The sequence below is a fragment of the Ostrea edulis genome, chromosome 8 (genome assembly GCF_947568905.1).
Source record: "Ostrea edulis chromosome 8, xbOstEdul1.1, whole genome shotgun sequence".
In the NCBI taxonomy this organism is placed as follows: domain Eukaryota; kingdom Metazoa; phylum Mollusca; class Bivalvia; order Ostreida; family Ostreidae; genus Ostrea; species Ostrea edulis.
Window position 1 is genome coordinate 16,101,925 of NC_079171.1, and position 13,447 is coordinate 16,115,371.

The 13,447-nt window shown below is 36.0% G+C and overlaps 1 protein-coding gene across 1 annotated transcript; it reads right to left on the reverse strand.

Moving 5' to 3' along the window:
- Nucleotides 1-1,237: 1,237 nt before the first annotated feature.
- Nucleotides 1,238-2,719, reverse strand: LOC125661503 (GTPase IMAP family member 7-like). Its single transcript, XM_056147024.1, has 3 exons — nt 2,579-2,719; nt 2,238-2,273; nt 1,238-2,121 (listed from the first exon to the last, which is right to left on the reverse strand). Exons 1-3 carry the CDS (start codon nt 2,637-2,639, stop codon nt 1,382-1,384), a joined length of 837 nt encoding a protein of 278 aa, XP_056002999.1. The 5' UTR covers nt 2,640-2,719; the 3' UTR covers nt 1,238-1,381.
- Between the last annotated feature and the right edge of the window lie 10,728 nt (nt 2,720-13,447).

Here is a 13,447-nt window from a genome sequence, read left to right on the forward strand (position 1 = left end):
TTGTTTCAAACTGATTGTTTGGCCGTTCCTAGCACACTGATTTTGACTACAGATGGATGGAAACCATCGCAATCAGCTTGAGGTTATCGAGTCCCGTAACGACATTAACAGGGCTCTCTTTCTCTCTTTTTAATCCGAGCATTACCTATAAATTCTATGAAAAGTAATCTCAACTCATTTCGTGCCATAGAAAGTAGCATTATTATCTTAATAATAATGAAACAATTTCTAAGTCCCATAACTCTTTAACGACGAATTGGAAAATTGGAAGGGGAATTTAGTATCAATAGCACTGAAGAAGATGTTATTTAACTGTTTTAAACATAAACACTTTATAACAAGTTTGACCCCACCATGGGGTCAAAATCCCTACCCCGGAAACTATGCAATTTACAATTCTGGTAGGGGCCTTCCTGCTCTACATCACTATACATTTAGTATTTCTTACACGTGTGCGGTTCTTCTTCAGAAGGTTTTTGAAAATTGATCAATTTTGGACCGTTTAAGGCCCACCCCTTAGACCCAGGGGTGCAGGAATCCTGAAATTTACAATTGATGTCCCCATTGTCCCAAAGATGCTTCAAGCCAAATTTGAAAAAAAAATTGGACTGTTAGTTATCAAGAAGAAGTTTAGAATGTTCAATGTTAACGCACGTCGCACGACGACGGACGACAACCAATTGCAATGCAATTTTCCTCAAGAGCCACTGGGCTAGGAAAGAACAAATTTACACGAAAGGTTCCTGACATAGTACATATTCAAGTTTGTTAAAATCATGGTCCCCTGGGGTAGGAGTGGCCCACAATAGGGGATTAAAGTTTTACATACAAATATATAGAGAAAATATTTAAACATCTTCTCCTCAAGAATCATTGGGCCACAGAAGTTTAGATTTACATGAAAGGTTCCTAACATGGTGCAGATGCGAATTTGTAAAAATTCTGCCCCCCAGGGATTGGTTAGGGCAACAATAGGGATAAAAGTTTTACATTCGAATATATACGCAAAATCTTTAAATATGTGCTAAGGTGACTCAGGTGAGCGATGCGGCCCATGGGCCTCTTGTTAATGGTGTCTGGGTAAAACTATATTTCATACGCTTAACGCTATTTGTTACTTTCATGCAGTTCTTAATTTTCGCAAACGTTTTTAATCAATTGGATTAATGGTATATGAAAACGTAGCTTCTTTTTAATAATTTCCATGTTTCTTATGACAAATGATATACAAAAACTCTTTTGATGTGTTAATGTGCAGCACACAGCATTTTATTGCAAATATCTACAGTAAACAATATCTATAACAAAAGTAACTATTCCAAATTCTAAGTGAAAAATTCACTGTGTGAACTTTAAAATCATGAAGCAGAGTTTCAAAATGTCATGATCGAAATAGATTTAAGAAATATCTAACTAAGTGTAGACTGTCTATTTTCTTCTGAAGGTCCTTGATTTTCAGTCTATCCTGTGGAGTCTTAATCTCGCTCTCTACTACCCGCCATGCCTCGAGAAGCATCTCATTTGTGTACAGAGCCCCTATATCTTTACACAAATCGTCCACCATTTTACAAAAACTATTAACACGTTCTTGTTTGTTATAGTCTGCACAGTCGCGAAAAATTGCAAACACACGACCTTTGACCTCTTCAAGCAACTTTTTAAAGTCGGGATCTGTTGTTTTTGTTAATTTACTCAAATCATCATCACTTGTACATCGAGTGAAAACTAGTATCATGTGATCCATGACGTCATTACCAAAAACCTTCTTAACATCATCGATTATTTCTTTGTCTTCACGACTGAAGCGCTCGTCAGCATTTAACATCAAAACTATGCAGTGAAAACCTGGCGATATACGAAGAAAATGTTCACAGATGTGGTCGGCCATTTCCACAATTTCTTGATCGCTCGTTTTCTCGCCATCTCTAAAACCAGGGGTATCAATAACAAATATGTTTCTATTGCCTCTGTCCACACAACCTGCTTGAACATTTGTTGTCACAGGACTCCAAGAATCCTGGGACCTAAATCTGGCTGAGCCAAGAAGAATGTTACAGAAAGCGCTTTTACCGACGCCCATTTTCCCAACTACAATCATCCTGATTTCCTTCAGACTGCCGTCTTAAAATAAAACAATACCAAGGATTTAGATCAGATTCACTTTCACTTTGAACAAACATTTAACAAAGCCCAACTTATGTAATCTAAAAGCAAACAGAACATTATAGAGCACCTACCAACTTTAATTTTCATTTTCTGTGCCTTGTTCCATCCTGTCACAAATACATGATAACGAAATTGTATTATCTGTATCAAAACATTTACATTGAAGTTTCATACAATTTTTGGTAAAAATGCTAGACTACAAAATCACTTAATCAATGAAACATATATTTTGTTTGCAAAAGAACAAAGTGAAACTTTCAACATCATAGCTATAGAGATAGATGAAACGCATTTCTTCAAAATATAGTGTTTACAAAATTTATTAAACCGAGAGAATTCTTCATTTTTTTTTTTTTTTTTTTTTACAAAAAAAAAAAAAGGAATCTCAGAACAAAAACCGAAACAAACTAACCAGATCGGTTTCCCTGGAACTCCCTATCAGCAGGACTTAATGTACCCCCGGTGTTACCCATATTTCTGATCTGTGGGAGCGTAGTCTACAGAGTAACGGTGTAAAAACTGCGCAAAAGGTAATGGCACATATCCAAGATGTCTTTGTATATGTCAATAACCAATTCTATTGACAAACATTTAACAGCGGAATTTTAAATGCATTATTACGATATAGTTTGAAATGGCATTGCAGTATGCGTTTTGTAATTTATCTTATGAAATTCATCAATTGCCATATCCATATCCCAAAAAACATTGAAATTTATTCTTTGTTTCAACTGTATACCATTAGCATGTAATATGCCGACATTTATTATTAATCATTTGTTTTTGTGTCAGTGCCTTTTCAGTCGCTGAAATATTCCGTTTGCTGTTGTGAATGCAGGAAAGATCAATGGTGGACATGTAATTGAATACTTTTATTCGTCATAACAGGAGGCGTTTAAACATCGTTCAATAAAGATAGCACAATGAGATTAAAAAGATCTTTAAAGATTTATGGAAATTCCACATGAAAGGTATAGACGTATTTTAAAGAGAAAATTATCATGGTACAGACTCCTTATTTTTAGCACAATGATTAAATATTTCAGCATTCATATGTAGTCTAGTTGTACATTCGAGTTTGCACTATGTTGCACCTCGTCTGTTTTAGTTTCTACAGCTGTTAACGCTACATTATTTCCTTAAGCAAAGGCCCATGGACCTTAACGTTCATATGAATATGCAATTTTTGTAGCTTAAAGGACATATCTCATGTTTTCAAAGTATACAACATTACATACATTTCGCTTTCTTTATGCTTACAGTAATTAATTCTAGTAGTTCGTTCGCCGAAATTTTGCGATGATGAACCACAATACAGACTAAAATCTAAGCCCCGATTTCAAAAAGTCAAGTTAAATAGGTAGGTAATCACGTGGTACAGTGACGTCACATGCACCCTTCGGATTGTGAAAGTACTGCAAAATATGATTAAAAATTCAACTTTTAAGTGCCTAATTTATCTACCATGGGCAACATTTAAATCGATGTTGACAAGTTGTCCAAGTTTTATATGTGTTTGCCACCAGTGCACACATATAACGATGTAAATACTCAAATATAGCGAGTAAAGCGTGTATGAAATCGGCAATATTGTGAGTAAATAATGTTTATATGAGTTGCTGTCTACAAACTGTTTGGTGATGTTATTCCTTTATACATCTGTAATTGGCGCTGTTTTTCTAAAATAAACAGTGCAATCATTATTTATTTTTTGTATTAGACAAATTCTGATACGTTAAATTATTGACAACTAGGCCATCTGCCAAGCTATTGTCACGCGTGCATTTCGGAGGGAAAGAAAAAGACAAAACACACAAGTCAATAGAAAATTAAACAAACATTAGGTCTTTATGAAACTGAAAACAAACTTATCAAGTAAGACATCAAGCTGGTGAATTGATAACTCTTTAACATATTGGAAAGGTATTTTGATAGATATGTATGTGGTGTTCATGTCCTTCAAGAACTTGTTCTGCGTATGACCATTTTTTTAATGGAAACAGGCTTCTGCCAAACAAGTTGATGTTACAGGGATTTCAATAGTCTCACGATTTCTATGGTCGTTCTAACAACCTATTTTGCCAATACAAGCCGTCATTGGGTCAAATGTTGTACCGAGTATTAGGTCATTCTTTACACACTGGTTTTTATTGATTGATTATATATTGTTTTACGTTCCGCTCGAGAATTTGTCACTCACATGGATACATGACCATTGCTAGTGAAGGGCTGCGATATTAGGTCTATGTTCGGCTCTTACGGCCTTTGAACAGGGAGGGATTTCTTTTTCGTTTTAACTACAGATTTACCTGATGAAGATACAATGCTTACCTGTAGGATGATGCGGGAAGAGCTAATAGTATGTTTTATCGGTATTGTAACGAACGCTGCAATACCCTGGAACACTATTTGTACCGAGCACCATATCGTTTGTGCGATCGCAAATATCCGTAAAATGGGAAATTTCAAATCGTAAAGAGATTTATTTTTCTTTTCAAGGCACACGGCCTGGTTACGCCATTGACCCCGTGCTCGGATGTATCAAGACCTACATATCCATGTTACCACCAGTAACTCACAGCCAAATGACAGCTCAATGTGCAAGTGATGGCGGGGAACTCCTCCTCGTTAACTCAGCGGCGGAAAATACTGCACTTGTCAATCTAATGAGTGAGTTCTTTTCTACAGTGTAAATCAAATTAATTATAATTAACACACACACACACACAGAGAAAGAGAGAGAGAGAGAGATGTGGCATACCTATTAAGGATAGTATTTTCTTATTATTGATTTTATTCAGCAATTCATTTATATAGTTTTTACGATACAGTAACAAGCTTAATTTCATATTATTTGAATCATTTCGTCTTATGTAGGAATTTCTTTCTCTAATAATTACAGTTTTTGATCGATAATGTATTTTTTTATCTAATGGTTTAGTTTCTAATGTAATATGTCCCCTTGTCCTGTGACAATATATATATATATATAAGGTTAAATGTCAGTTGACTGCAAATAATACCCTTTTTGCACTTAATTTACAACAAAAACTCGTAAGGAATTTGATAGGTTAAAAGACTTAAACTGACTAATGAGTTGCAACTTTGGGGTGTTACAGATGAATTTCTGGAATTATTGACCAAAACACTAAATGTTTATATAAAATTGCGGGTAAATTGATACATGTATATACGTCTTTCATATCAATAAAATTATTAATCTAATTTCATTCGGACAGTGCATACTACCCATAATCCTCTGCGTCTCCACACACACAGTAACTACCAGGTACCACATAACACATACCAATTTGGGATAATGTACGTCAGCGATCGCAATGCAGTTTAATTACAGGGCGCAATATGTGAGCACTTATCATCATAGGCTTCATTTGGTAAAAGTATAGAGTTTTATAGATAAATTGGAGTGTATAGAAAAAATAAAGAGAATTTCAGTAAACCATTGGGAAATAAATGTTATATAAGAAAAGGTGGGATCAGGAGCCTAGGCAGAGTAAGCATCCCCTGTCGACAGAAGCATGTATATAGCTTGAATATCGCAATAACTAATGGTAATGCGACCGATCCCACAAAGAAACCGAGACACACCTTCCAGCGAAAATATCGGCGTTGTGTCCCACGGGAGGTAAAAGAAGTGTGATCGAACGTGGGTTTTGGACGATGACTGTAATGTAGAGCAGGGAGTCTTCTACCAAACATGTAAATTTCATGATCCCCGGGTTGAATGTTCTGACGTCAGGGTTGGTTCAAAACTTAGTTTTATATTGTATATGTGTAAAACATTTAATTAATTTAATGCTATTAATACTAAATTGTAACTAAACAGATATTTAGAAGAAGTAAGTCGACCTTTACCAAAATTGTACATTTCTGATCTCAGGGGGTAACGGTTTTGATTCCAGAGTGGGACTACAGTTAATGTGGTGTGGTTATTGCCCTTATTACTTGAAAGACTACTATATGTTTTTCGTCTACACGATAAAAACTAATTGCATGTTTAGGAAAAGCAGCATTATCAGTTAAAAGTACTAACTAATCATGAATTTTGCAACCTCGGGGTTCTGAGTCTAGGACAGGTACAAATTAGTCATATCGTGTTAATCTTACATATGTCATTTAATGTAAAACCTTTCATCAAAACCTTTCGATGGTATTTAAGTTTTAAGAACACATCTTGTTTTATACTATTGCTAAATATTGAATTTAGCTTAGATATGCAGAACAGGATTTAATGGCCCTTGGCACTAGTCACGTGATACTTTTAACTGATAATCAAGTGACCGATATAACGCCTGCGGGCCTCTTGTTACATCCTAGGTCAATTTCATGGAGAATTAAGGTCAGTGAGTATTGGTTATAAAGGTTCAATTTTTAGGTGAATTTCAGTGGTCATTTTCTGGCACAGGCTCTGTCTGCGCAAGTCGAGTTCTACAGTTCATAATCTGTATATTTTACATCATTGCTAAAGTGAAGTTCCGTCGCTCATTTTATTTTATTTCTATATTTTGTCGACATATACATACTTTCCACTTTCTGGAGTTGAACTTTGTTCAGGTCCTCAACAGCACACATTGTGTGAATATATTGTAAAGGTGTGAGCCCCTTCACATCGTCGCTTCACTTGAAATAACACATGTCCGAGGAAATGTTTTCCAAACAATCTCATCCTAGCTCAAAACCTACAATTTAAAATAAAGACAGATTATTTCAAATATGAGCATCATACAAAAAGATATGCGAGTTTTACAAAATGATCAAAAATATACTTTCATGTGGATTTTGTCTTTTATATTTGTAATTGAGCAATAGAAGCATTATAGGGATGAGTTGATTAAAGGCGGTGAAGGTTCTGACATTCCATAACATGCCTGGATTTGCATATAGTAAATGAATGAATATTATAGGGTTATTAAACTTATATTGGTGAATGTTGGCACGAGTTGGCTGTGAAAATGCACGAGCTTGCGAGTGCCAATATTCACCTATCTCAGTTCAATAACCCTTTTATTATAGTATTTAGTTGTTTAATCATATCCCTTTTCACTCAAAATACACCAAAATAGACGAGAATTCATCACAATTGACATCTAAGGTGTAAGTGTGCAAAATCAGCATGCATTTCTTAACTGTTCAATATTAAACCCGTCACTGATGCATGAAGCAACTGATTTTGTGAATAGGGATATCATAATTTAGGTGCAGTAAAACATTTTGTTTAAGGAAATGAAATGAATATTTGTTTTTAGTGCAATAAATCCTTAATTTATTCACAATTTCACACTCTACCATCCTGAATTAAGTAACACAAACCATAGTAGTTTTTTTCTTCAATTTTATCTAATATATCAAATAACAAGATAACAATAAAACAAATATAATTGGACAATTTTAATTAACAAGTTTAACATTTGATATGCAACACAAACAGAGAAATTATTTATAATGAAACATTAAGTGTCACAATTGTGACAGAGGTCACAGTTTATGGCCATGGATTATAACACAGAGATATCACAGTTTCACTTCTGAAATCCTTGTGCCATGTTGACATTGATATTGAATGTGCAATTGTGAACAACAGTCCCACTACCAAACAAATTCGAAAGTGTCCCTGTTCCGAGACAAGAACTGTGAGTAGATTGAGGGCATTGAGCATCATTCTCTGTAATTGTGGTAGAAACTGTATCCAAGGAATATTGTCCTGGACAGGTGTTCGGAGAGCATATGGCTTAGCTTCATCCTTTCCTGTCAGAATATCAGACATCATAATTTGTTCGTCGTCTGACAAGCCATCGTCATACGACTCCAATGTGTGTGTACTTTTGTGGCCTGTAATATGTTTGATTTTATCTCGTGCATCTCCGCCTTTCCTAAGTGTTTTAACACAAGTTTTCCGCACACTATGGTTTGTCTTGTGTTCTATGCCACATTCCTTAGCGGTCATTGACATAAGTTTTCCTAAGTAATTGTCCCCCATTGGTTTAGGATAAAACCAAATGTCAGCACCAGGAGGTATTCGGGATTCAGGAATGCATGCCAAGTAAAATGGACTGTTGGGCGAATTTACCTGCATCGGACGTTGCTTTATGAATGTTTTGTAGAGTTCAGCTGGATCTCGATCTGTTTCAGTTGCATATAGTTTTGATTTGACTTTGACTTTTCTCGTGTTTACTTTACCAGTATCACCCCTTGTTTTCGTCAAACGTTCATTAAATTCAAGGTACTCTCTACTAGTGACTGGGTCACTTCCAAGTTCAACATCACCAAAGCACAGTTGTCTGTGTTCATGTCGACCTCGTAGTCCAAAGAATTTGATAAAAAAGAACCATAATGAAAACTAAAGAACCATAATGAAAACTGAAGAACTCGAGGTGATTTGTCTCCCAGCTGCCCCTTCTCCCACATCATGTTTTTTCCTTTTTTGTCACAGCTCGTGAAACATTTGGCTTTTGTCCTTTTCCCTCTTTCTTTATAAAGACTTTCTTAGCGTTCAAAGTACGGTTAGCCAACAAAAAAATCCGATCCCTCACAGTATAATCCCGGTCATGGTCACGGAGATATCTATCTAAACTGCACTTAATGGACTATAAGGATCCTGGTTCGTATTCATCACCGTCCTTCTTTCGCGCATCGATGTAAAAAATTGATAATAAAACGTCCAATTCTTTTGGCGGATTATTTTCAATCAATCTGAATTTCCCTTGTCCGAATAGATACTCTGTGAAAATTTTTTATATCCCAAGGTGTTTTCTTTTTTCTGTTCATCTATAAACATGTGGATTCTGTCCACAGATGCAAAAGTGTCAGCTAACGGCAAATCACTATGAAATAAGTCGGCAAGTTCTTCTGGCATGATATAAAAAACCGCCTCTGTCAGATTCGGTCGGTCGTCTGCCATTTTGGCTTGGGTTTGTTTACGTCGTAAGGTGGCAGGGAACAGTTTCGTTGGTTTTGAAGCATGTGGAAAGGGGTATACACCAAAGTCAGATTATGACAAACTAATGAAAAATCATATTTCCCTTTTATGTCAATACTTGTATTTCATATTAGTATAATTAATAAATTATGACTCTAAATTACATGTAATCTATAAATACTGGTGCTGATGCACAAAACATGATCTGAGCAGGTGCCCCTTTTTTGCTTTGATTTTCTCTCATTTAGGCTAATCCGCACCACCCCACACCATCACAGTACCAAACATGGGGATTTAGACAATGTGCACAATCAAGAACCCTATCTGCCCTTCTCAAAAATCTACCTCTCATATGGGGTCATCCACTTTCCCTCACAGCTACAGACCTTTTGCTGGACCCTGCGTGTTTTCACCGGAATTTCAACTGACCATGTGTCTTAGTTTCGTATTTGCACCTATCTATATGCTAGGAATCGTGGTGACACCTACATGTATATCAACATTTGTATTAAGCACTCTGACAGCTACATTTGACATGCATCGTAAAATTATTGTATACATTTTTACACATGTAATATCACTTCAAATATAGGGTATTTCCATTTTTTGAAAAAGTTGACCGGGCCTATAGTACGAAACTGTCCCCTGCTACCTTACGGTAATGTCAATATTGAACGCTCATACTCGGAATGTTTCGGGCGCACACAATTTACGCAATGAAAAGTTAGCGTTCAATAAATTCTCAGGATATTGAACGCTAACATTCTCTAGATTTTACGCACATTTTATTATAGAGTTATAGAGTATTTATTAGCTATATAATAAATGAATTTATTGAACCAGAATATATGAACGTGAACTGCAAATTTATGGAAAATATATCAATATCATTATAGAACAGAGGAATTACTTTGATATACACAGTAATTTGTTTTCTTGAAAATTTGAGAAAGTTCAAGTCCATAGAATACATTCTGTATTTTGATGATCCATGGCTTTTTTTTAATGGTGTGTTGTGATTTGCAGCTTTTAATTACTGTAATAAATCATAAGATGAAGTGAAGCTGGGGTGTTATTTGTTTCCCAGATCTACACTAATTTCCTTAAAATATATACACTGTATGTATCCGCTTATGTTGATTTGGTATTTCTTAAACTTTGTAATTAATATTTTTCAGACTCTAACGGAGTGAGTTATTTCCTCATACAAGGGTCAAGGGTCACTGCTACAGACCCCTGGCTCACCAATTCTGGACAGCCCCCCCCCCCCCTTACATCGCCAGTATCCAAGGAACACCGAACTTAGCTGGTCAAACTAAACTTTTGGCATTGGACAGCGGGTTGTGGCAGACCTATTTTTCTACGAGTGTGCTTGAACATGCTGTTTGTGAAATATTGTAATCAAATTATGTAAAAGTTCTCTGTGACTCTACGTGTCTTTCTATTCATAGTTCGATTTGAAAGAAGAATTAGATAGGATGGTATTACACGGAAGAGTGATGTCTCTAAGCAATGTAATTTTAAAGACATTGTTATTGGTTTGACGTACCTTTAAATATGTATTTGAATGGGAAAAACGTCGTATACTATCCGTGTTCCAATTTTCAAACGTTTCCTTAGTTGGAGTTTTAGGAAGAATGTTCCAGAACTAACGTACATGGTAGAAAAGTAGTTGTGTATATTATTGTACATATGAAAAAGTAACAAGTGTCTGGCCCTAGGTTTGAAAGCAGCATTAATACTTCAATGACAGAGGTTGTTGCACTCATAAATTCATCTATGCCGCCATGTAGTAACATTGATTGGTTTCAACCTTGTAAATAATTAAGAACACTTATTTAATCTCGGATAGTTTGTTGACAATATACAATTATTAACACTATTTCACATTGATAACTCACACATTGACGGGCTCAAGTAGGGTCGACATAACATCGTTTACGCCAACTTGGGAGTACGTGCATATCAAACCGGATATTGTAAGTTTAATTCTAAATTACAAATAACACGAATGGATTGTAAAATCCCGTAACGTACAAAGGTGATCATAGGTCATATCAGTCACCTAGGATACTACATTTTCCCATGTTAAACATCAAATCCCAATGACACTCTCTTTTGTGACGCCACCTTGAATCTAAATGTAAAGCAATAAATCCCAACGACACTTTCTTGCTTTTCTCTCCCTTTTACATTAGTTGTCATGAAGTAGCCATTAGAACTGACAGGTGAAATGATTTAAGGGGATGAATATCCTGCTCACGGCACTAAATGTAACATGGGAAAATACCATGGACCAGACCGGGATTCGAACCCTGTTTAGTGCTCTAGCAACTGAGCTATCTGGATATCGCCGATCAAACCCGTCTGACCACTTGGTAGATAATAGCCACTTAATGATAACGTTGATATGACTAACAACAATTCTTGATAATATATCACATTTCAAAGTATATTTTGGGGTTCCATGTTAGAATAGGTCCTCGGTAACCCCTTGCTTGTCGTAAAAGGTGACTAAATTGGGCGATCCTTCGGATGAGACCACAGAATCCGAAGTCCCGTGTTACAGCAGGTGTGGCACGATAAAGATTCCTCCATGCTCAAAGGCCATAAGCGCCGAACAAAGGCCTAAATTTTACAGCCCTTCACGTGCAATTGTGACATCTCCATATGAGTAAAATATTCTCGAGAGGGACGTTGAACAATATTCAATCAATCAAAGTATATTTTGAAAATTAGAAAATAATTGTGGGATGAGAATAGCTTTGATTTTGCTGTTGAGGTGCAGTAGGAATGTTTGTATGTCCGAACCACATTTAAAAGTGAATCGGGAGAAATGCAAATGCTGAATCCAAATCACATGACTATTAAACCAGACACATGTGTAAATTGCTTCATTTAATCTAACCATGGATACAGAAGCACCTTTTTCTTCTGATATGTTCAGCATTTACTCGAAAGCATGATAAAAGGTGAAGATAGCGAACATTGTTGTACTTCCTATAAAGATTACAAGAGTAGCAAGCAGGGATCCCTGGGCACACCAGAGGCGGTTTCACACACCTAAGAGGATTAAGCATTTCCTGTCTACCGGTCACACAAACCCTATATCTTGATTGAAGTAATCCGTATCCGAAATAAGTATGTAAAGAACGGCCTAACGGTTGGTATGTAACACTTCTGTCAACATTTCACCAAATGAGAGGTTGTATTGGCAAACTATATAGTTATAACGATCATAGAATTTGCGAAACCTTGATTCTAAACGAGAATAACATCACCTTGTTTGTCTCGATTTAAAAAAAATTATCATACGCATAACAACCTCTTGTGTATCGACTTAGTTGAGAAATATAATGCCATATACTGGTGATAATGGAATATTTCTACATAAATGTGGCAGTTGGCGGTGGAAAAAAACTGTCTTTCTATCAATCAGCATACACAGGTTAGAACCCAGATCGTCTTCTGTACAACAAAGGAATGAAAACTGACACAATCATTCCAAAAACAAAGACTATAGCAGTACCCCAGCAAATAGTAAATGCCCTAATAGCTGTCTGCTGAACGCCTACAGGGGGTTCATAACGAGATACGTATGACTCATTGTAGTTTACTCTCTAGCATCTATTGTAAAAAATCTTACCACTGCAAAATGGTGAAATGAGTTGTTTATTGACAATTCAATGCATGTCATTGAAGATTGACTCTAATTAGTCAAATATTCCTTATCTATACAATGACATGCCTTTAAAACAACGACTTTCTGCCACACAAACGTTTAATTCATATTTTTAAATCTACAAATAAGAGATTGGTTGATTGCTTGAACTCGCCTGACAGTCAAGAGATTGGTTGATTGCTTGAACTCGCCTGGCAGTCAAGAGATTGGTTGATTGCTTGAACTCGCCTGGCAGTCAAGAGATTGGTTGATTGCTTGAACTCACCTGGCAGTCTGATGCTCCCGAGAGACAGTTTCAAACCGTAGACCTTTCAGATAGGTTGTAACAGTTCCTTCAAGAATCCGGTATCAAGACACGACAAAACAGACATTGAGGCTTAACGTCATATGTATTATATAATACAAAAATATGATTTAAAATTAAGGCTTATACATTTGTAGGAGACATTGACTTCACATCAGCAAAAACAATGAAAAAGAAGTTAGACATAAGATTAGAAACTGCAGCTACAGCAGTAACACCTAAAGTCAGTAAGTTTGTAGTATTTTGAACCGTCTGGTGATGAATTTTTGTCTCTCTTTAAATCAATGAATGGTAATAATTGAAAATCTGGTATACTAGAATTCTTACCTGAATACCCCGAAAATATAATCCGCAATCA